Source organism: Mercenaria mercenaria, chromosome 17 (assembly GCF_021730395.1).
Source record: "Mercenaria mercenaria strain notata chromosome 17, MADL_Memer_1, whole genome shotgun sequence".
NCBI lineage: Eukaryota > Metazoa > Mollusca > Bivalvia > Venerida > Veneridae > Mercenaria > Mercenaria mercenaria.
In genome coordinates this window covers 46,847,753-46,872,533 of record NC_069377.1, presented here as the reverse complement: position 1 = coordinate 46,872,533, position 24,781 = coordinate 46,847,753, and the positions used below count along the sequence as shown (strand labels likewise).

Below are 24,781 nucleotides of genomic sequence, written 5' to 3'. Positions count from 1 at the left end.
TGAAATAAAAGTATTGCTACTATTTTTCATGACCTGAATATAAAGTACACTTACGTTTGTATTTAGGTAGAATATTTAAAGGTTAGAAACAATTCTACATTAACATTTTAAACAAAGGAAATTTACTTTGACTACAAGAGTCCCAAGGGTCTGTGGGTATTTTGTTCTTTTTTCTTGGATAGATAATGTTTCATAAAGTTAAATAAACTATGATCGTGTTTTTCTTTCTTTAATAACATGATCCCTTGCAGGAATATTATCAATTTATCAGTTAGAGAATGATGGTGTTTGTTTTGTTCCGGATGCGCCAGTAGTTCGTATTACTGAATGCCGTAACAGCGCCACCACTACTGTATAGCGCCATCACTAGAGTTATAGCGCCACCACTTTTAAAAATCCTGGAATATTTCTTCTAACCCGAGATTCTATTATTCATGGTGTGTGCCTATATAGTTATTTATCATTTCTACACCATTTGCATGCGCAGGTATGTTCTTACAGTGTGTCCATTAATCGTAATGGTGTTCGAATACTGGCCGATATGAAAATGTGCCACTGTCAGATTCGGAAGAAAAGCTCCTGACACCACAATTTGCATATTATTTTAATGAAATCACAGCGAACCGCTAGTTAAAGTGTTGATACACGGAACTACATTCTCCGATTTTCGAAAAAAGTTCTATCAATAAAAATATAAGATAAAATATAAATTTTACTCACGTGTTTACAAGTAGAAACGGGCGATAGCTGCACCACGGAAATGTCAATAGCTCTTTTCCTTATCACCACAATTTGGTGATGGCGCTAGCGTTTAAACAACTGGGTTTTTATATATGCACATTTTAATCCAAGTGTGTTGTTATAACATATTGTATATGTAGTACAATGTTGTTTATACATCATTGACAGATATCAGTTCATTATGTTATACTGCAGTAGAGAAAATTAGGTGCCTTCCAGTAGGGGACTTTGTATTGCATGGCAATACTTCATTCACTTGTTAGTTTACATTTTGAACGTCTGATAACATTACTTTTTGCTCTTTTTACGTTAATGTCAATAAACATATTGCTAGAGTGTAGGAGAGATAGCGGAAAACAAGAAACAAGCATCTGTATTCTATAATTAAAACAAAAACATTTTCCCTTTTTATTTGCTTAAAACTGGAAGGGGGCTTAAAACATTTGCAAATGACATAAACTCTGTCTTGAAAAATGATGTATATCTTTTTTTGTTTTTTAACATCTATTTTTTTTTTTTTACTTTACTATAATTTCTGTAGTCTGAACTTATCTCCCTTTTCTATACGTATATTTTCACACGTACTGTATTCATGGCGATAACTTCTCAGCTACAAAAATGCATTTTTTTTGTAACATTCTACAATAATAAATGTATTCATTATAACCTGCACGTTTTCTGTCGATCGTTTCTCTATAATTGTACTTAGTGTCATTGATACATACTAAGGATAGAATTTCCAAGTGAATATGTTCTAAAGAGCACCATATGTTAGACTAGCTTTAGCCAAATATGCTATCATCGTTTAGACAGTGGAACTAAAAATACTTCAAGTAGGCACTTCCTATTTTGGATATATTTGTTGTTAACTGTATCAAAGTACACAGTTTGAAAAAAAAATTAAAATATCATTTTCTGAAAAAGAGTTATTTGATCTGAAAAAAATGATCCGGGGTCAAATATTTGAAAAAATAACGGAGACAACTCCGCTACGACTTTATTGTAGGGTCTTAGTATCTCATGCAAAAGAATCTATCTATCTATCTATCTATCTATCTACAGTATGAAAAGAAAACTATGTAAAGATCAAGTGTGGAAATTGTGACAATTTATTTGGTGAAATTTGTAATGTAACAGACGATTTTTTTGAAAAAGTCAAAACCTACAGAATTTCACAAGGAATAATATATTGAAAAAGGTACTGCTGGAAAGAGAACAATCTCTGCTATCCATATATATACGTCAAAGTATGGGAAAAATAACTAGAAATATTAGAAAATCAAAGAAAACAGTTTCAGGGCTGTTTGATGCATGACCGTGTTATCCTGCATAGCATTTAATATAGATAGCTTACTTTTTCATTGCATTGATATAACAAAGACAGGTTAACGATTAACAAACGATGTTCACTCAACAATTTCACTTTATAAACAGATTCTTTCCCTTATATAAAGAGGGCTTAGGGTAAGTCTCTACATCGTTAAGTAAAGTTATTTTTATACAATTATTATAATCAAATAAATTACCACGAGAACGGATGAAAGTAACCTTTTGTAACAATCGTTTAAGTAGGGATGTGATATTTAGAAATGGCATATGACATTAAAATAACCAATTTATTTGATTGACAATTTCGTACTGTTTGCATGAAGATTCTCATAGTCCACGACGATACTCATAGGTCCTGGTTACTGCGTTAAAATGGATATTCTAAAAGTTGTGTGTTTGATGTTTTTCATTGCACATGTGTATGGTAAGTATCATTTAGCAATATTAATTAAGCATCTGATAATTTTATTACTTGTTGTTTTTTTGTTGTTGTTGCTTTTTTTTTTCAGTGAATTATCGGAATATGAGAGTGAAATATCTGGTATTTTCACAATGAAAAAAAATCAAATATAATTTTCTCTAGATCAAGTAAGAAAACATAAAATGGGTATATTTAATCTAAACATGAAATAAAAAGTAAAATTGTTTGTTTTTACATGTAAGATCCAAATTTCTTTCACTTCTGAACACCACTTGTTACATTTTCACTCTTCGTTATGCATCTGGTGTTCACTCATGAAAGATATTTCAATCTTACACTGAAACAAACAAATACCCTTTATTTACGTGATCATAAATTTGGTAATAAGGTGTCATGTTCAAAAACTGTAATTCAATATATTAGAATTTATATCCTAAACAGCATGTTTGATAGAATTTTTCTGTTTAACATGAGCTACAAGAGCTGATGCAGTATACTGACGATCAGTCTTGAAGGTAAACATGAACAAATAAGAATAAAACCCAATGATGTTCATAAACCTCTGCCTGTTGATATTGTTTCATTACTCGTTGGGCAAATTCGCTCATTTTGGCATGTAGATCAGACAAAGAACAATGTACGGAAAAGTAAAAAGAGAACATCGCTTCTATTGTCAAAGATATGAGGTCTATGGGCTAAGCTATTTCCGATCATTGCGTGTTTAACAAGCAGCTAACGCCTGACGGCGTTTTGGTCGGGTTTTTCTGAATTAGGTGATAATGAGTTAAAGTTCTAATAATGGCATACAATAAACAACCCCAAAATCAAGAAGCAATATTGAAGGAAAAAGGGAAAAAAAGAAATAGACAGGTAGAAAATGAAATTAAAGATATAAATTGGTGTAAAAAATTAAAAGTAAAAAAAACAAATTTCAATGTTTATATCCCTTTGACCTTGACCTTTGGCCCTGAAATCAATGGGGGTCAGGTATACATCAAGACCAACATACCTATGAAGTTTTAAGGCCCTAAGTGAAATACTTGTCCAGATATTGAGCAGAAACCATTTTCAATGTTCAGGACCTTTAATCCAGTGACCCCAAAATCAATAAGAGTCATGTACACATCAAGACCAACATACATATAAAGTTTCAAGGTCCTAGGTGAAATGCTTGTCCAGATATTGAGTGAACAAAAAGGTTATCATGTTCAGGTCCCTGTGACCTTGACCTTTAACCTAGTGACCCTGGAATCAACAGGCTTCATATACACATAAAGACTAACATATCTATGAAGTTTCAATTTCCTAGGTGAAATACTTGTCCAGATATTGTGCAGAAATTATTTTCAGATGTTCAGGTCACTGTGACCTTGACCTTTAAGCTAGTAACCCTGAAATCAGTAGGAGGTCATGTAAATAGCAAGACCAACATACCTGTGAAGTGTCAAGGTCCTAGGTAAAATATCTGTCCAGATATTGAATGAACAAAAAAGGTTAACATGAGACTCATTATTCCATCCATCCGCCCAACCAATCCACCTAATCTACAAGCCGGATTTTTCTTCGAAAACCCGGCCAATAAAAAAAGGAAACAGGCATTTACGACTTAACCAACTTTGCTAAAAATAAGTTATTTGCGAACATATTATAGACAAAGAAGCAAAGCTGGCCATAAAACCCAAGTTTGGCAAAGATATTCGTGCTGTTTGATGAAAATAGAAATAATTAAATTTGCGTTTCTGGTTTTGAGGTATTCGTGTAAGTTTTTGATGAAAAAAAAATTGTAGAAAGCGACGGCTGTGCAAAAAATATTCGTAAAACGGTTGGATAAAAAGAACATTAGCTTGCCAAACAAGTTGTTTTTCGTGGATGCTAAAGTATACATTAAGTCTTTTGCGCTTAAAACATGATAAATAAGAATGACAAAAAACATGATAAATAAGAATGACAAAATTTTAACACGAAAAAAAGTCAAGAAAGTCTTGAAACAAACGTTCGGATCTCAATCCAAATTTCTTCTTTTTTATGAAACACGTGAACCAACTGAATTTTTAATTCATTAATTAAGAATTTTCGTTTAAGTTTTCTCTTCAAAATGAATACACGGATATATTCATGTTTAAAGCGGCGGAGGGTCGTATGTAACTACAATATATCACTTAATTTAGGAGGACTATTCAAACCTTTTTCAAACTTTATTCCGAAACACTTCGCGCGGCATTTTTAGACATTTAAAGTAAAACTGATAACATGACAGAAGAGTTGGCTATGCGTAATTATTCTGCATAGAATACAGGAATTGTATCATGGAAACTATGCAAGCAACATTTTGATTAAGTTACCGGTATATCTATTGCTCATAATTTTTATTCAATATAGTTGTCGGAACTCTTTTCCGCCTATTGTAAATGCCTGTTCTGAAAGTGGATGGCATTTTGCGAAAACCAAAATATTAATAATATAATTAATATATTAATATTAAAAATATTAATTTAGCAAGCCTTTAGAAAGACAAGGATAAACAAATTAATTTCGCCGTAGAAACCTTTTTGTCCATATATTCAAAGACGAAAATCTTCAAGTATTCCATCTAACCACTTAGGAAAAGAAGGCACCCATTTTCAACAAAGATGGATTGACAGCCATGGTCAGCTTTTAACGAGAATTTGCAAGAATTATCCCGCTTAATTATTGACTGTGTTAAAGAAATACCCTTCAAACTGGATTGTCTCCCTTACATTAGCTAAAGTCATTCATGACCCAAGACAATAATTTCTTGCCATGGATTTTGCATTGATCGAAAATTTTGCTTTAGGTAATACACGGAAATTAACTCGCATGTTACTCCATAGAAAGCAACAGAACATGTAGCCAGTTTTTGATATAAAACATGTTGTTTTATAGATTCATTTAGAAATATTATTCTTGTATAGGTGTAAACCATTTCTGTAAAAAACCATTATGTTAGCTCATGATATTGCGAAATTCGTGTTGTCATGTAACAGAAAATGAAAACATTTAAATAAATTTCTTTTCTTTTCTTTTGAAACTTTGAATCCCGCTAAACATTGAAATCCGAGAATTATTCATAAACGAGGTTTCCCACAAAAGCATGTATAATAGCTTTCCTCAAGAAAAAAGAAACTTGTGTGAAGATAAATGTATTCCCATTTTGTTTGATTGTTCTTGTCCATATAACGTTACTTTTGTTTAACTTTCATGCCTAGAAGTTTACTCTTTAAAACATGATAAAATAAAGTAATAAACTAAGCAATACTGTATTTTTTTTATTTATTTATTTATTTTTTTTTTTGAACAGAACAGAAATTTTATTTGGCATTAAATAGCATATGCACATTTATAGCCAATACAAAAGTATACAAATACACAATGTATGTGAAAAAAGATGGACACGCTATAAAATATCACATTTACAACAAAACATTTTTACTGAGAAAGTATCTGTATGATCGAACCTCTTGTAATCAAAAATATTTGAAAATCAGAGATATTTTCGTCTTATGTTATAGTACTTTGGGATTAACAAATAAGAAAAATCAACAACAACACGTGTAGCGTTTGTTCATAGATAATTATTAACTTCCAACGTTTCGGCGTTAAGCCTTCCTCAGGGAAGAATAACAATAAAAACAACGGACGTGACGTCGTTAAACAACGTCGCGTAAAAAGGCGGTAAAATGTATACAAAGTTTAGATCTACATTATTTACAATGTTAAATAAATTAAAAATAACGTTCCTTTAAACGGATTTAACAAACATACCGAGTAAATTGTCGGATAGTGTTTATACAAAATTTCCTATACTTATGTATATAAAAAACAGAAATAGGAAAAAACAACGATATACTCGGCATTACATATCTATATATGTAGATCAATACAATTAGTTGATTGGTCAATTAATATCAAATAAAACTTTAGAATTTAAACCATCTAGATAGAGCGTTTTCAGTTTATGTATCCACACTGTTTCTTTGCAGAGACGATCAATGTCATTTCTTACAACATCAATAGGCATAAAAGAAAAGTCCTTTAAGCAATGATCTCGTAAATTGAAATGTGATGCAACCATTGAGGAAAAAGTAGGGTCAGTAAAACTATTAATATCAAATCGGTGACTGTTCATGCGTTTTGATACAGGTTGCTTAGTTTGTCCCACATACTGTTTGTCACATTTTTTGCAAGTAATCAAATAAATTACACAGTTACTTTTACAGTTTACGTTATGATGTAAACTGTATGCTTGACCAGTCATTTGACTGGTAAATTCTGAACCTGTTTCGATATTGGTACAATGCGAACATCGGCTACCATTACATCTCTGTGAGAGATAAAGTTTATCACTTTGCTTATTGAACTCTGAACTTATCAAATAGTCTTGTAAATTTTTCGGACGTCTATAGGCAACAACAGGTTTACAGTTCTCATAAATGGATTTAGTTGTAAAGCTTTTTGATAGGTTCAAAATACTCCAGTATTTATTAATAGTGTTACCAATACGTGGAAGTGCTGGATCATACACAATAGTAAAAGGAATTACTATTTTTGTCCCCAACTTGAGTCTGTAAAGCTTCTTTTTTTTATAGTACTTTGGGCAAATAAGTAAAAAGTGAAATTCATTTTCGATGACATTCATTGTACAGTTTTGACATATTCTTTCTTCCCGAGTTATTCCATGATGTCTGCCTGTCTCGATTGCAAGGTTGTGGGAAGAGATTCTAAATTTAGTCAGTGATATTCGAAATTTGTTTTCATTTATGCAGTTCAGATATCGTTCTTGTTTAAATTCTTGTTTATATATGCTGTATGAGGATAATCTGCTCGAGTTATTTATATTCGAGTACCAATATTGTTTATAGATGTCTAATATTCTACTTTTTATAACAAAGAAATGATTTTTAAAATTTGCATTTTGGTCTAACCATATATTTGACATTCCTATTTCATTTAATATCAATTTGACATGAAATGCCCAATTCTTTCCTCTGTATGAATTGTCATTATTAGCATCGTCCTTAAGAATATTATACCTTTTTTTGAGTAGACTATTTTCATTAAGATTAATGACCTTGAGCCAGTATTTAATCAATATAATTTCCCGCTGTATTTTCATAGGGTGTCTGCCTAGTTCGCCGTATAAACCATCTAAGTTTGTAGACTTTCTTACATTTAAAATTTTTTTCAGGAACTTACAATGTACAAGTTCAATATCTTTTGCTTCATCGTATCCAAATACCTCTGAACCGTAGTTTAAAATTGACCCAACGAGGCTTTCGAATAATTTACATTTGTCTTCAGGTTTTAATTCTAACTGATTAAAGACAATAAAAAGGTTATGAAGTGCATGTCGTGAATGTTGTGCGATCTGTTTTTGTGTTCGATGCCAGTTTCCGTTTTTAAATAAAGTAATTCCCAAGTATTTAAATTGTGTAACTGTTTCTATTGTTTCATTGTTTAGTTTGAAATTAAAACTGGAATGTCTTCCTTGTTCAAATATCATTATTTTAGTCTTTTTGATATTACTGATATAAACAAGCTTCATATGTATATTATCAATCTGTATATCTATTGTTGCTCATACATCAATATCGTTCGGTAACTAAACGATATATTTCCTCTATCTTAGTGATGCAGACATACTTGAAAAAGTAAAAAGTGAGAAAGTAATCATAAAGTGATGGTGATTACATTTGTAATAATCAATTACATGTAAAACTACGGCAGTAATAAAATGATTGATCACATTTGAAAAACAATACAGAGTAACTGTAATTTAATCAGTTTTTTTTTTGTGAAATCATGCCCAGATCTGATAGATACATGTTACAGTGTGATTTTGTAATTGTAAATAATCATTAATGAGCAGCGCCATGAGAAAACCAACATAGTGGCTTTGCGACCAGCATGGATCCTGACCAGCCTGCGCATCCGCGTAGTCTGGTCGGGATCCATGCTGTTCGCTTTTAAAGCCTATTGGAATTAGAGAAACTGTTAGCGAACAGTATGGATCCTGACCAGACTGCGCGAACGCGCAGGCTGGTCTGGATCCATGCTGGTCGCAAAGCCACTATGTTGGTTTTCTCATGGCGCGGCTCATTTATGCTTAAGTAGTGAATTCAAAATCATGACAGGAATATTCTTTTAACTATAATTGGATTTTACTTTTCAAACTCACTTCTTTCAATAACGTTTCACCTTACTGCTATATAGATAATGCACATACATAAAGTCTGAAAGCTATCGAATCAAATATACCATTTACCATTTCTCATCTTTTTGTCCAGTTGAAGACAAACCAGAGAATTAAAATGTGTCACTCTGTCGCTGTATTCTCTGTTTTAATAGAAAGCAAATAAAACACCAGAAGCTAAATAAATGTTGAATATATTACTCTGAACAAAATTTATTTTACTAAAGTTAGTGTGAAGGAGTAATTATTGATTTTTTTTTGCAAAAAAATGAACTCTTGGCTTGTAAATACATTGAAATAATATAGATATACTAATCCGTCGTCCATAGATATAGAGGATATTACATGAGAGTCTTTTCTTACTGAATTTATTAAACGAGTTAAATAAATTAATAAAATGCGAGGCTCTGCCGAGCATATTATCAATTTTATTCAACAAGATTAATAAATTCAATGTGGAATTCTTTTTATCACATGTTAGCTTATCCTGTCGAAACATCAAAAATTCTACTTTCTTTAACTATTATAAACAAATCAATTTGACCAACGTCTCCTAAGGTCAAGAAGGCGTAATTCAGCGCCATCTAGCGTAATGTCAAACATTATGCTTGACGATGCCACGTCTTTGCGTTCTAAGCGTTGATGGTAAACAGCTTGTATGCTGAAGATTTCATTGGCCATCCAGCTTTCCGTCATATTAAACTATAAAATATCTACTTGTAGTTCAGAAAAGGAGTAGATATAACTACTGCCTACTTTAAATATATTTTCTGATATATTCTTTTCCATCAAAGCCAGAATGAACGCCTTGAAGGCAAAAACAAAATAGGATTATTTATGTTTAGAGTAAAATTATGGCTGAGATTTTGTCAGTATTTTACCGTGTTCATATCTAGCACTCAGGTAAAAACTTCAACCGTTTTTATCAGTATGTGTATTTTTTTCAAATTTGAATAATGTGAGTATTATAGCTGGATATAGCCGCTAAATCGCCGTCATTTTCAACTTTAGCTTGAAAACAAAACCGGGTGGTATGAATGAACTGAAGAACAAAATATAAAAGATCGGTGACGTTTCCAAACTTTTACGCAAAAGTTTAGAACCCGGGTCCCTCGAAATGTGGTTTTAAAACGGCACTATCCACAAAAAAAATAAATAAAAATAAAAATTTAATATGAATAAACGGGGAATAACAATGAGCTTTCGCGTTTTAATAATTAATTGCTAACTTCATTTTTTTTTCATTTTAATCATATTTGATGGCTCTTTGTTTCATACATCAAATAATACATAGAGGATATTTGTTTGTTTCAGTGTAAGATCGAAATATATTTCACCGAGTGAACACTATAATGCAATATTTTCACGAGTGGCGCAGTCACGAGTGAAACTGTAAATTATGGTGTTCACGAGTGGAATATATTTCGATTTTACACTGAAACAAACAAATTTTCTATTTTTTTTTATACATTTTTAATGTTTTAACCAAATTATATTCAGTTTGTCCGCGCAACTTCACGTTCATCGCATCATAACATCATAATGTCGTGACGTCAGGATGCTTTGTAGAAAAACTATAAATAGTTCTATCAAGTTTCCTGGTTTGTTTTACATTTCATTATGATAAAATGTAAATATTTATGATCCTTTTATTATTTTTATACATCTTTACCTTTACTGGCGAATATTTTACAAGGAAATTCGTATCATATATAATTCATACCATTTCGCATTTAAATGTAGTTCCGTACCAGTGAAAAATAAAAATGATATTTTCACTGTTTGAAACAGTGAAAATATCAATTTTATTTCACTGATAAATTTCAGTATATCACAGAAAGGATAAAATAAAAGCACATCTTTTTAATACAGAAAAAAATACAATTAGGTCGGGCTACAAGTTATCTCAACATCGGCATATACAGCCATTGCCACAATGTTAACTTTCATATCTGAAACCACGGTTAACAAATATAAATTATGCAATTTAGATTTTAGAATGATTCCCGTTTTGAAAACTTCAAATACAACTGACCCTTAGAAAATAGTTTCTTGTCTAATTCATCTAGTCAAAAATTACCCCCGCCCCTCATATCGGACCGAATGACACACTGGTTGGAGCGTTCGTCCGTCAACCGAGCGGTCATAGGTTTGGTGTCCGGTACAGTCACTCTATCCGTGACGAATATTTTTCAATGAGACAGTTGTAAGTTAAGTACTGTGGAAAGAGTATAGTGCTTGTAAAAGAATAAAATGTTGAAGAAGGGCGTAAAACCCCAAAACAAACAATGATTATTCCAGGCTAATTCTGACTTTTAAGTTGGCCAAAATATGCAGTCAAAACCACATGAAGTTAACGTCAGACATAAAATGTGTATGGACATGAAATAAATAAGTTATTGCACTTATGTATTTGATAACCATTAATTATGCTGGGTTTACGCCGTTTCTCAACAACCTTCAATTAGCTCACGGCGGTCTGCTTACACAACCTGTCTTTATAGTTTCTAACCATCTGGCACTCTTCGTAAGATGACAATTTCCCCCACTTCATGGAACGCTGCAGCTAGTCGGGCTCGAACTAACATCTCCGGATTCTGGGGAAAATTGTATTTAACTATTTATGAAATAGTTCAAACGGATTGAAACCAATAAATAATGTTGAAAAACGGCGTTAAACCCAAAACAAACAAACAAAACCAATTAATAATGCAGCAAGCCGTTCAATATTTAGGCTGCAAATAAATCCTACAAACAGACTATGTGAACTTGGTTGAAAAAAAACGCGGGAAAAAGACTAACTTTTTAACTGTGCTTTAAACTCCCCAATTTTCATAGCACAGTAGCTTGAAAATGAACTCGGTAGTCAAGGAGATTTATAATCTTATTTTATTCAAAAACATTCCAGGATTTAAAAAAAAATCTATGGAGGAGAGAACGAGCAGTAAAATGTTTAATAAGAAGTATTCTTGCATAAAAACTACTTTTTTTCACTGGATCCGCCCATGTATAAACGGGAGAAAAATCGTGTGCAAACAAGGCAATTCACGTGCTGTTAATACATGATTTTTATTTTTGAAATGCTTTGCCAGGGACGTATGTATGTATTTCTGCGCAGACTGATATTTGGCATCTGCATCTTGTATCTTCCATAATAACCTCTTCTTGTAGCATTATAGATACAATGTAATCCATAGTATGTTTAGCTATATCAGTTTCCAACCCCAAACGTACTGCCCCCAACAATGTAAACACTAGCTTCTCTTAGAGTTTACTCCCTTGACAAAGCGTCTGTTCAGTTATTGTAAATAACTGTGAATAAATAAGTATCGCCTGTAACTTGTGCTATTTAAGAAATAATATTTCTCATCGGTGATTTGTCGCTGAATAAATCACTGTTTGGAGTTCAGATGCGAAGGAATTATATCACGAGGGCGTAGCCCGAGTGATAGAATGCTACGCATCTGAACGACAAACAGTGATTTATTCAAGAGCAAATCACTAAATGAGATATATTATTTCGATTCTAACACGTTATCAAGGACTTTAAAGTACACCTTGTCGGCATGCATTAGATATTTGCCCGTTTTCAATCGGGTTCTTTTCCAGCGCGCCGTTACGTCGCTTGACGCTATGACGTAATAGTTGTGACGTCAGAACAGTGAATTGTTGTTTAATAAATCACTGTCTCCAGCCTTCTTTGTTTAATAGGAAAAAGAATCGGATCGTGTTAGAATGCCCGTTTTTAGGTATTATATTAATGATTTTTGTTAGTATCAGTCGGTTTGTTTTACCTGATTGTTCGCAGAATTCATATATCTCATCGGTGATTTGTCGCTGAATAAATCACTGTTTGGAGGTCAGATGCGAAGGAAGTGATATAATGCTACGCATCTGAACGACAAACAGTGATTTATTCAAGAGCAAATCACTAAATGAGATATATTATTTCGATTCTAACACGTTATCAAGGACTTTAAAGTTCACCTTGTCGGCATGCATTAGATATTTGCCCGTTTTCAATCGGGTTCTTTTCCAGCGCGCCGTTACGCCGCTTGACGCTATGACGTAATAGTTGTGACGTCAGAACAGTGAATTGTTGTTTAATAAATCACTGTCTCCAGCCTTCTTTGTTTAATAGGAAAAAGAATCGGATCGTGTTAGAATGCCCGTTTTTAGGTATTATATTAATGATTTTAGTAGTTATATATATGATGGTGCGAGCCCGATTTTGACCCCCCTGACCCCTTGACCCTATTCTAAAAAATCCAATGCCGGACAATTTAAAACCAAAAAATAAACAACTTTTCATAGTACTTTATGAAAACCTATAGTAAAATATGATTAAACACTTCCACCAAATATTTGCCAAAATCCTGCCAAGTGGCAGCAATGTGGCAGTCGCTGCCAACTTGAAAAACTTTTGGCAGAACGTTGGCAAACACAAATTCAACCCAATCAAAACCCTGCCATTTTTTGCCAAGTGGCAGCAATGTGACAATGTCTGCCAACTTGGCAAACTTTTGGCAAACTTTTGGCGGGTTTATTTTTATTAATAAAATGTAATGTGTTTGTTCTTATTTTGAATTAATAACTACATTATTAGTCTTTAAATAATTTTTAAATAAAATTGATATAGATGAGTTTACAAAATAAAATATATTGTTTGAAAGAAGAAGATTTACTGATAATATAAATCCTCATTATGTACAACAAAAAACGGGAAAAATGATAAGGGCTACTTGTTCATCTTGTGGAAAAATGAAATCAAAGTTTGTTTAAAAGTACAGGGGGTAATTAGATATTCACAAAGCAATGTTACTTTATTACCTAAGAAAGGTTTAACACTTCCAGGATATAATTATTGTGGGCCAGGAAATCCCCTAGATAATGGACCCCCTATCATGAACTGGATGCAGTATGATATGGACCATGATTTTTGCTATGACTCAAGACTAAGTAAAAGTGAATGGACAAAAAATGCTTTCCAATTTAAATAAAACTTAAATCAAAAACATTTGGAGAATAAGATTGCAAACATTTAGTTGTGAAACCTATAATTAAAACGAAATAACACTTGGGTTGGGACAAAAACAAAAATCAAAAAACGGAAAAGGGGTAGAGTATATCCCGAAATCACTGCACCAAGCTACCGCTGGAGCGATGAATTAGCAGAAGAATTACACAAACCAATTAAAAGAAAATTTAGGAAACGAAGAGTGATAGTTAATGATATTGATGATACTTGGTCAACTGATTTAGTTGACATGCAAGCTTTTCAAATATAATAAAGGAGCAAAGTACTTGTTAACCGTTATTGATACATTTAGTAATATGCTTGGGTTTTCCATTAAAGAATAAAACTGGAGAATCTGTTACTGAAGCATTTGAAAAAATATTTTAGAAGGACGATTACCAGTAAATTTATGGTAGATGAAGAAAGAATTTTATAATAAAAAGTTGAATCATTTTTGAATAAAAATAAAATTAATATGTACCATACATTTAATGAAGGAAAGGCTGTAGTTATGAAAGATTTAATAGAAGTTTAAAAAGAATAATGTGGAAATATTTACAGCAAATAATACTTATACTTATTTAGATAATTTGCAGGATATGGTTGATAAATATAACAAAACAAACATTCTAGTATAAAAATGGACCAACCGAAGCTAGTAAAACTTAAATAAAGGTACTGTTTACTTAATTTATATGTGATTAAAGATACCAAAGAGTAAAGCAAAATTTAAAATTGGTGATCGAGTTCGTTTAAGCAAACTTAAAAGACATTTTGAAAAGGATATACACCAAACTGGACAGAGGAAATATTTATAATTTAAAAATTAATATCAAATCCCAGAAAACACTATTAAAGATTTAATTGATGAAATAATTCAAGGTTCATTTTATGAACAGAACTTTTACCTACTCACAAGAAGTTTTTAGAATAGAAAAAGTTTAGACGAGACTATAGAAAAAACAAGCTTTAGTAAATGAAAGGTTTATAGTGAAAAATTTAATAGTTGGGTACCATTTAGCGATCTTGAACAAATTTAATTTAGAAAATAAAAAGTTTTATTTATTAATGAGCAATAAAAATCTAATTTCTAATAATAATGGAATAGAAACAATAGATCTATTAATTATTCACTTAACTAAACTAGCTGCTGTTACAGAAAAAGTTATAAATTTTGTGGAGAGTAAATACTGGATTATATATTACAGCAGGTATTTTTGGTTGCTCAGCTGCATTAGTACTTGTTCAGCTATTCCTATATTTGTAGCAGTTGCTGGCGCTGTTCCATCAGTAATTACCATATTTACTAACAGACTAAAACTTGACGACAAGAAATTTATTTTAAATCACATCATCACAAAATAAAACAACTTATAACAAAAGCACGATTGGAAAAGTAAATAAAGAAGATCCAAATAAAGTTATTCAGGATATTTTACAATACTATTAGAAATGCAGAAAGAAAAAATTATTCAACACCTTTGAAATGCACATGAAGGAATTTAAACTTAACGGATATAAAAGTAAAAAGAAGAAGAGCTGTATTAAATTTTACATGCGTTTTTAGAGATTTTTTTTCTATAAGTATATATATAGATGGTTTAATAGAAAGGTAGATAGAATGATTTACCAAAATTATCTAGCACTTTAGGGAAATAATGAATCCAGACAAAAATTATATAAAAAGTTCTTAAAAAGAAGAAATGTATTAAATCAAAAACTTAATCAAATAGTTAGCGATGAATATAAAAATCATGTCATTGATAAATTACAAAATGTTATAGATCCTTATCTTTTAAAAAATAATTTTTGAATGGAACTGCGGTTGTCTATTAACTGAAGAAGAAAATGCTGAAAGATTATGTGATTGTCCCAGACCAAATAATATTCGAAACAATCCTAAAAAAGTTATTGCAACCGATTGGACACAATGAAAAAAACATATAAAGCACTTATGCAGCATCCAAAGACCTTAATATTAATTCAGGTTAATAACAATGTGCTGCAAAGGAAAAAACCAAGTTAAAAGTGGAATATCAAAAACCAGCGGAAAAAGATATAAATTTTAAATATTTTAATTCTTCTTAAAGATAATTTAAAACTTTATTTATTTTATTATTTTTATTATTTTTTAATCCTTTTTTCCTTAGTGATTTTTTTTCAATATATATATAGATGGAAATCGAGAGATCTTCAAAACAATATTATAAGAAATTTGAAATTAAAATACATATAGACAAGATCCAAAGAATCAATTATATTTAACTATAAACGACTCTTATGAAATACTTAAATCTGAACTTAAACTTTAAAAGGTATAAAAATAAACGTTGTTTTAAAATAACTTTTGCAAAATGGATAAAACTGATACAATTATAAATCAGCTTATTTCAATCAAAGGCTTTAGAAATTATTAACACAAATGAAATAAAAAAAACTTACATCAAGCTTTTGATGAAATAATAAATAGAATTGGTAAGGGAAATTTCAGAAGGAAGTGGCTGGAGAATAGAATCAGTTGATGCTCATTATATAAATAGATATAAGTATAGTCCATTGGCTGCTTCAAGTTATTTAGAATTACCAAAACCATTACAAAATTCAATGAAAGGATTAATAAATATAAGAATGATGATAACGAATGTTTTAGATGGTGTCATTTAGCTTACAAATTTCTGTTGAAAAAAAATCCTCAAAATATTTCAAAATATAAAAAACATATAAACATCTTGATTATACTGAATTAAATTCCTGTTACATTAAATCAAATACCTAAAAAGAAGTTTTAAATGAAATATCATTTAATTATTTTGGATATGAAGAAAATGTATTTATCCATTGTACATATCAAAATATCAATACGAAGAACACTGTGACATGTTGCTAATTACTAATGATAAAATAAATGATAAAATAAATGATAAAATAAATGATAAAATAACTGATGATGACTGTAAACCCCCAAGAACTGTAGTCCAACATTATGTTTGGATAAAAGACTTTAATAGATTAATGTTTAACAAAACAAAACATGCAAAAAAAAACACTTCTGTAAAAGCTGTTTACAACATTTTACAAATGAAAGAATATTAATGAACACATACCAAATTGTTTAGCATTAATGTATCCAAGGCGTAAAAATGCCAAAAGAGGGAAGTATAGTACAATTTAAAAATTTATCATAAAGGTTTAGCAGTACCTTTTGTAATTTATGCTGATTTTGAATCAATAACTAAAAAAGTTTTAACTGCTTTACCATCAACTGAATCTTCATTTACTGAACCATATCAAAATCATATAGATTGTGGTTACGGCTATAAAGTTGTTTGTGCTATGATAACATTATACTAAACCAAACCCAGATTTATAGAGGTCCTAATGCAGTTTATAAGTTTATTGAAAAATGCTTGAGGAAGAGGAATTGAAAGAATATTTAAAGAACATTTAACAAAGAACTAAGAATGTCTAAAAAAGATGAAAGTGAATTTAAAAAACAAAAGTTTTGTCATATCTGTGAAAAAGAATATATAGAAGATTCAATCAAAGTAAGAGATCATTGTCATATAACAGGAAAATTCAGAGGAAGTGCTCACTCGATGTAATATTAATTTAAACTAACACATAAAATTCCTGTTATTTTTCATAATTTAAGAGGTTATGACGGTCATTTATTATGCAACAAATAGGGAAATTTAAAAAGAATTAAATGTTATTCCTAACAATATGAAGATATATGGCATTATGATTTCTGACTTGGTCTTTATTGATTCATTCCAATTTATGTCTCAATCATTGGATACTAGTAAAAAATATTCCAGAATTTAATACTTATCTCAAGAATTTGATTGTGAAAACATTAATTTATAAAAACAAAAGGTTTTTTATCCATATGATTACATGGATTCATTTAAAAAATTCAAAGAAAACAAAATTACCTTCTAAAGAAGATTTATTCAATTTTAAATGAAAACTAATATTTCTGATAATGAATACGAACATGCTAAAAATATTTGGAAAAAAATTTAAAATTAAAACGATGGGAGAATATCATGATCTATATTTAAAAACTAGATGTATTACTTTTAGCTGAGTATTTGAAAATTTTAGAAAATTATGTTTAGAGTACTACAAATTAGATCCTTGTCATTATTTTAGTAGTCCTGGGTTAGCTTGGGATGCAATGTTAAAAATGACTGGAATTAAGTTAGATTTAATAACTGATATTGATATGTATCTTTTTATTGAAAAGGGACTGAGAGGAGGAATAAGTTATATTCAAACAGATACAGTAAAGCAAACAATAAATATATGAAAGATTATAATTCAAAAGAAGAGAAGCAATACATTATGTACCTCGACGCCAATAACCTTTACGTTGGGCTATGTGTCAACCTTTACCCTCTGGAAACTTTAAATTTATATACCGAAAAACAATTTAAGAATTAATTGCAACAGGTAAACTAACTTTATAGTTGAATATGATCTTGATATCCAAAAGAATTACATAAAACCCATAATGATTATCCTTTAGCTCCTGAAAAAATTAAAATACCAGATCAATGGCTTTCTGATTATAGTAAAAATATTAAAACAGAATTTGAAATAGGAAAAAATAATGTAAAGAAGTTGGTTCCAACTTTAATGAAAAACAAAATTATGTAGTTCATTATAAAACTTGAACTATATACACAATTAGGGTTAAAAGTAACAAAATACATAAAATATTAACTTTTGAACGAAAGTCCTTGGTTAAAAAGTATATTTTTTTAATACTCAAAAAAGATCTAAAGCAAAAAATTCATTTGAAAGGACTTTTTTTAAGTAATGAACAATTCTGTATTTGGTAGACGATGAGAATTTACGCAAGAGGGTTAATATTAAATTAACTCATGATGAAAATATTTATTAAATACATAGCCAAACCTTCATTTGTTAGTTCAAACGATGTTTAACTCTAACCTTTTTGTTATTCATAGAATTAAAGAAAGCTTGTTATTAAACAGACCTTGTTATGTTGGAATGTGCATTTTAGATTTATCAAAATATTTAATGTATGATTTCATTATAAATTACATTAAGGAAAAGTAGCAGGGTAATTGTAAATTATTTTCACTGACACTGATTCATTATGTTATGAAATTAAAACCAAAGATGCGTATAAAGACTTTTATAAGGACAAAGATTTATTTGATAATAGTGATTACGATAGTAATTCAAAGTTTTATTTTGATTACAACAAAAAGTAATTGGAAAATTTAAGATGAAGCTGCCGGTGTAGTAATTGTTGAATTTGTCGATTAAGAAGTAAAATGTATTCATATTTATTAGAAAATGAAGTTAACATTAAAAATGTAAAGGAATTAAAAAACTTGTTGTTAAGAAAACAATAGTTCATAAAAATTATAAAGATACTTTGTTTTAATTCAACCCAAAGTAATCACACCTTTAAAGTTATTCGTTCTGATAAACACAATCTTTCCAGTTAGTTATAAATAAACATCTTTATCATGTTATGATGATAAAAGATATATTCTTGATTAATGGTATTGATACATTAGCTTATTCTTAATTAATAAAGTTTTTATTAAAGTTTTTATTAAAGTTTTTATTAAAGTTTTATTAAATTATAGAACCATAAATGTTAACTGAATATTTTTAACGTTTAAAGAATTAATATAAATAACATCATTTATTTAAATTTATTAGCATAATATAGAAATAGATTCATTTTTTCTGTTATTTTTTACATCGTAACTTTGAAGAATTACTTTTCTTAATTTTAGTTGTAATTTAGCTTCTGCCTTATCTAATTTAATTGCATCAACAAGAATAATTAAGATGCAATTAAAATAATGTGTTACATTATACCTTTTTGAACTAAACCAGGACTAGCATTTACAGTTTTCCATTGAAATAATCCACTATCAGTATCTGAGTATAACATGTTAAAAACAATGCAGGTTTTCTTATAATTGTCTTTCTATTTGTTTTTCTATTTTATTTACTTTTCATTTATTTATGATATTCCCATTATATTAATTATTCCAGTTAAATTTCAGTTAAATAAATGTCCTTTTTAGTTAAAATAATTTATAATAGTTTGTTCATTTACTCTTTGATTATGAATTTTTTAGTATTTTATACAATAATCATACAACGGTACTTATCTTGTACATTTTAATGAAAAATAAACATTAATATCCACAAAGCATACTTGTTTTGTCTTGATATTGACATTGTTGTATTTTACATTTGGTATATACTTAATTACTTCTTTGGTGGAGGAAGTCAAATGGATCAAAGTACATATTATTTAAATAACAAACCAATGTGTTCCAGGACCAACAGAGTCGTCCAAATTTATATCCACACTCGTCCTTTTCTTTAATTTTAGTAAATTATTTCTACTAATACACCCCTAAAGTTTTTAATTTTATTGTTTTACCCCATTGTTCTATTTCAAAGTTAGATATTGGTTTGTTTATAAATTTTATTTTTTTTTACTATAGGAATTCGTCTGTAAGGTCTTCGTTTGTGAATCAATCTGTAATCCCTTACCACTTAACAAAAGATGTAATCAAAGGTATTCCTAGACTAGCAGCCAACATACCTAAAAACCCACCGTCTTGTTTTGTTTTTGTGTTAATTTAATCACTCCAGATCCTACTAATTGTTTTCTTTGATTAGGTGTAAGATATGGTGATATCATATTTCTCTTATCATTAGCTACTGAAATCATACCATTTTCCAAGTATTTACTAACACCAGTACTGGCTAGCCCAGACAAAGCGCCGATGCCTAGAGGGGCTAATATTTTTGGAGCTATTTTTGCTGCCATTGGAAGAATGTTTTTCCTAACAAACCAGCCAAAGCTCCTAAAAATCCACCATTTTGACCTTGACTGGACATTTGTTTCTTTGAAATTGTAATTTCTAATCCTTTCTTATTTGCAACAGCTTTTTTAATTTGATTAATTTGTGTTTTGTTAAAGTAAAGGGAAGTTTCCACGTAATTGTTCATGTTTTAATCTAAAGTATGTGGAATTTTGTTGTTGTAGGCTCGGGCTAAATTTGTTTTTGTCCATCTGTAAGGTTAACTTTTATTCAATATAATTTGATGACATTATATACTTTATATTTATTTTAATTTTATATTATTTTATTTAAACAATAACAAGTTCATTTCCAATAGTATTTATTTCAACTGTTTTCTTCATACAATACAATTGCGTAAATACGATATTTTGCAGCGGGAAGTGTAGTTAACTTAATTGTTAATGTAATCTGCTTAGGATCTTCTGTAGTTACTTCCTTTTTATATTCCAAGTTAAAATGAACAAATCCATACAAACTTTGAAAATTTGATCGATTTAAGAGACTTCCAGTAGTCTTATTATTTTGTTTATAATAATAATTAATTACATCGTCATATATTCTTGATATACTTGTGTATTCTGTTTCTGGATAAAAAACACCATTACCAACTTCAAGACGACAAGAACTCAAAGTACAAGCATCACCTGCTGCATTAACTTTAAATGTATCTAATAAATGTGGATTCATTTCTTGATTATTACTTTTATCAGGTCGTTGTAAATAAACAAATACATGTTGTGGTTTTGTTACACCAGCCGTTATTCTAAAAGTTGTATTAATCTGTTGTGTATCAGTTGATTGCGTCATCATTTCCCTAAGGTATGACCATCTTGCTTTTGTAAATCTTTCAGAAATTAGATTAAGTCCAAATTCATTAAAAACCAAACGTGGAACCCATAGAATTAATTTTGTTACAATTACTCTACCAGCATCAGCAGCATTAGCTCTAAAAATTAATTCATCATCATCTGTCAGCTGCAGTGTTATTTGAATTTGACTTGGAGGTAAAATATTAGTTTCTAAACCCTGAAAAAATGAATAATTATTTAATGGAATTTTAGCATTTACCTCATTATTTTTCTTGATTAAATCCTTTCTAATAGCAAACCCCGAATTATTATCAGCAGCAGCAGTAGCAGTAGTATCTAAATAGATAAATTCATTTGTTCCAGTTGATTTTGCATAATCTTCAGATAGTTCAACTAAATTTTTTACATTTATTACTTTGTATAAATTATTACAATCATATACAATTTTTCCATTTTGTTTAACCACTAACTGATCAATTAATGAAGCTGCATTATTAATTAAAGCAGTTTGAGCTCCATCATACTCAGCACCATCAGCAAGTTTATTTACTTTAAAACTTATTCAAAATAACCATTAAACCAATCAAAATATGAACTTCTATCATTAATTGTAAAGTGATATCGTTTTTTTGTTGTTTAAACATTATTTCCCAGGACAGATATTAAAGCTGTATCTAATTGAATAGGAGTTAATTCATATCTTTCACAATATTCTTTTGTTCTAAACATGTATATATTATATATTATTTTATTTTTTATTCTATTTTTTATTAAAGTTAAAACTTTAGTTTTTATTTTAGTTTTTATAAATTAATCTGTTAATACGTTTTTGTTGAGCTGAAGTTCCAGCACGAGCTAAAGTCCCAGATCCTGACAATATTCTATTTATTCTCATATGAATATCCTCCTCATTATCATTATTTTTATTATTATTTTTATTATTATTTTTATTATTCTTTTCTTGTAATTCCTTGGCAATTAAATTACCAACTGCTGGAGCAGGTTTCTTTTTAAGTTTTTCAACAATTTTAGCTGCAGCTAAATTTCCAACTTCTGTTCCAACCTTTTTTGTTCCACTTTCAAGTGCTTCTTTTCCTGCTGTTTTCCAAAGCTTTTTTTCCAGCTGTGCTAATTGAGGATTGAATTAATTTCGTTAAAGTGTCAAAGATTCCTGTTCGTGTATGATTTCTTCTCCTGTGTGAGCATCAACATAAATAGATAATTCCTTTATTTTTGTCATAAACTTTTTGTACATTATAAAACTAAAATTTAATAAAAGTTTTAAAACTTTAGTTTTAATTAAATTTTCTTTTAAAATTAGTGTAAAACTTGTTTCAACCTCATTAAATTAATTATTCTACCAAATACATCTGTAATATATATTCTAATTGAATTTATAATATATTTGTTAATTTCAGAATATCCAACTCTTTGTGGTTCTTTTGTAAATGGATAAGCTCTTGTTAAATCTGCAGTACTTAAAGCATAAATAATATCACTGAAATTACCATCAACAAGTGAATTATCAATAAGATCACAATGAATGTAAATTGTATCCACAGAGTTAGTTATATTTGGTGTTTTAGTTCCCCATTCATTTTTGTCTAATTTTTTTTTCTCAAATCCAAGCAATGTATGAAAATTTGATATTTCCAAATCCAACTTAAAATTATCTGTAATTGAAATCAAAATCTTAAAACTACTTAAATCAAATTCCAAACTTATTGGAGCAATTTCTGATTTATCAAATTCATAATCACCATTATTTATTAATGTTTCCCTAATATAATTATTAATATCTGTGTAACTGTAAGAACCATTTGTAAATATAATATCTTTCCAATCCTTACCATTATGATAACGAATTCTTTTATTGTCATATTCATCACTAATATTATGCCAAGAGTAGGTCATAGTGTTAATACTATCCAAACCAACAAACATAAGTTTTATTTTTCTAAATTAAAGAACGACTAAATCTGATTGTAAAATCACTCGGAGTATTTTTGTTATTATCTTTAACTGTTTCAGAACTTAATACTATTTTTTGTTCCATTTATATATAATTAAAAACTTTAATTAAAGTTTAAATTCAAGAAAAATAATTTTTATATAACATTTCATGTTGTTCTGGTAAAAGAGAATTCATTTTTAATAGTTCATCAATTATTCTAATACCTTCATTTTTTAGTTCTTCATTATTATTTCCAGCATTAATTGAACCACAAATTAACTCCAAGTCATTAACCAATTCTTTTGGATTACATGGACAAACGTCATAACCTTGTCCCCTAATTACTTTTTTAAATTTCATAGATCTTTTATTGATAGGTAATCCTGACTTTTCTGTTAATTCTTTAAATATTTTTATTGAATGAATTGAATGCTTTTTCTTATTGTTATATCTTTTATTAATCAAATCAATTAAATCATCATCAACTTTAGTGTTAATGACTTCTTTTCCAGTTATTCTATCCTTAGCAATTAATTTGTTTTGACCATAAAGTTTATTTAAGTTAATAATTAAATTACCATATTGTCCATTTGGTGAAACTTTATATGGGTTATGATGTTTTATTCCTTTTCCTTTTTTATATATATGATCCGTACCAAGAATATAATTTAACCGGTATTTGTACTTTATGAGTTGATCTTGATCATGTTTTAATTCTTTTGCTTTTTCTTGCTTATTTGGATCTTTTGATCTTGATTTGCTTGCTATCGGACCATTTAATTTTTTAATATCTTCAGTAACCTTATCTATTGTAGCTTTAAGATTGTCTTTATATATTTTATCTCGATTAGATTCATCTGCAGTAAAAAAGTCAAACATTTCAGACGGTTTGTAATATTTATATTCTTCTAAAACATCATTATCCAAATCAGCATCTAAATCTACTGTATGTATTTTTTTTTCTTTCGGTCTTGCTCCCAATTCTTCTTCTGATTCTTCAAACACATCATCTTCATCATCCAAACCCATATGATCTTCAGGAATTTTTTTTTCTCTGTTATAATAATCTTCCAGTATTTTATCAACCTCTTTTTCGTCTAGTTTTTGTTGTAATGGTTGTAATGGTTGTAATGGTTGTTGTAGTTCCGGAGGTGGTGGTTCTTCCATTATCCCTGTCAATTTTTGTTGTTGTTCTACTTCTTGTATTTTATCAACAAAACTTTTTGGAAGTAACGCTAATTGCTCCTTAATTCCAGGTAATGCTTTTAACTGACTTGATAATTGTTCTTTTTGACTTTCTATTTTTTCAGTAATTGGTTTATAAATTTCAGTATACATATCCCGATTTGTAGCTTTTCTTATTTTTTCTCTCATTATTTCTTCCCTAAGAGCTCTCATCTTTTGCCCGACTAAGTTTTTTCTTA

The 24,781-nt window shown here is 29.4% G+C and overlaps 1 protein-coding gene across 1 annotated transcript in view; it reads left to right on the top strand.

The window, feature by feature from the left end:
* The first annotated feature begins 1,844 nt into the window (after positions 1–1,844).
* Positions 1,845–24,781, top strand: part of LOC128545961 (acetylcholine receptor subunit alpha-like 1) — a 39,914-nt gene continuing 16,977 nt past the window's right edge. The window contains exon 1 of the mRNA XM_045318951.2: positions 1,845–2,494. Coding sequence (XP_045174886.2) covers positions 2,443–2,494 — 52 coding nt within the window. The 5' untranslated portion in view covers positions 1,845–2,442. The remainder of the gene's footprint in view (positions 2,495–24,781) is intronic.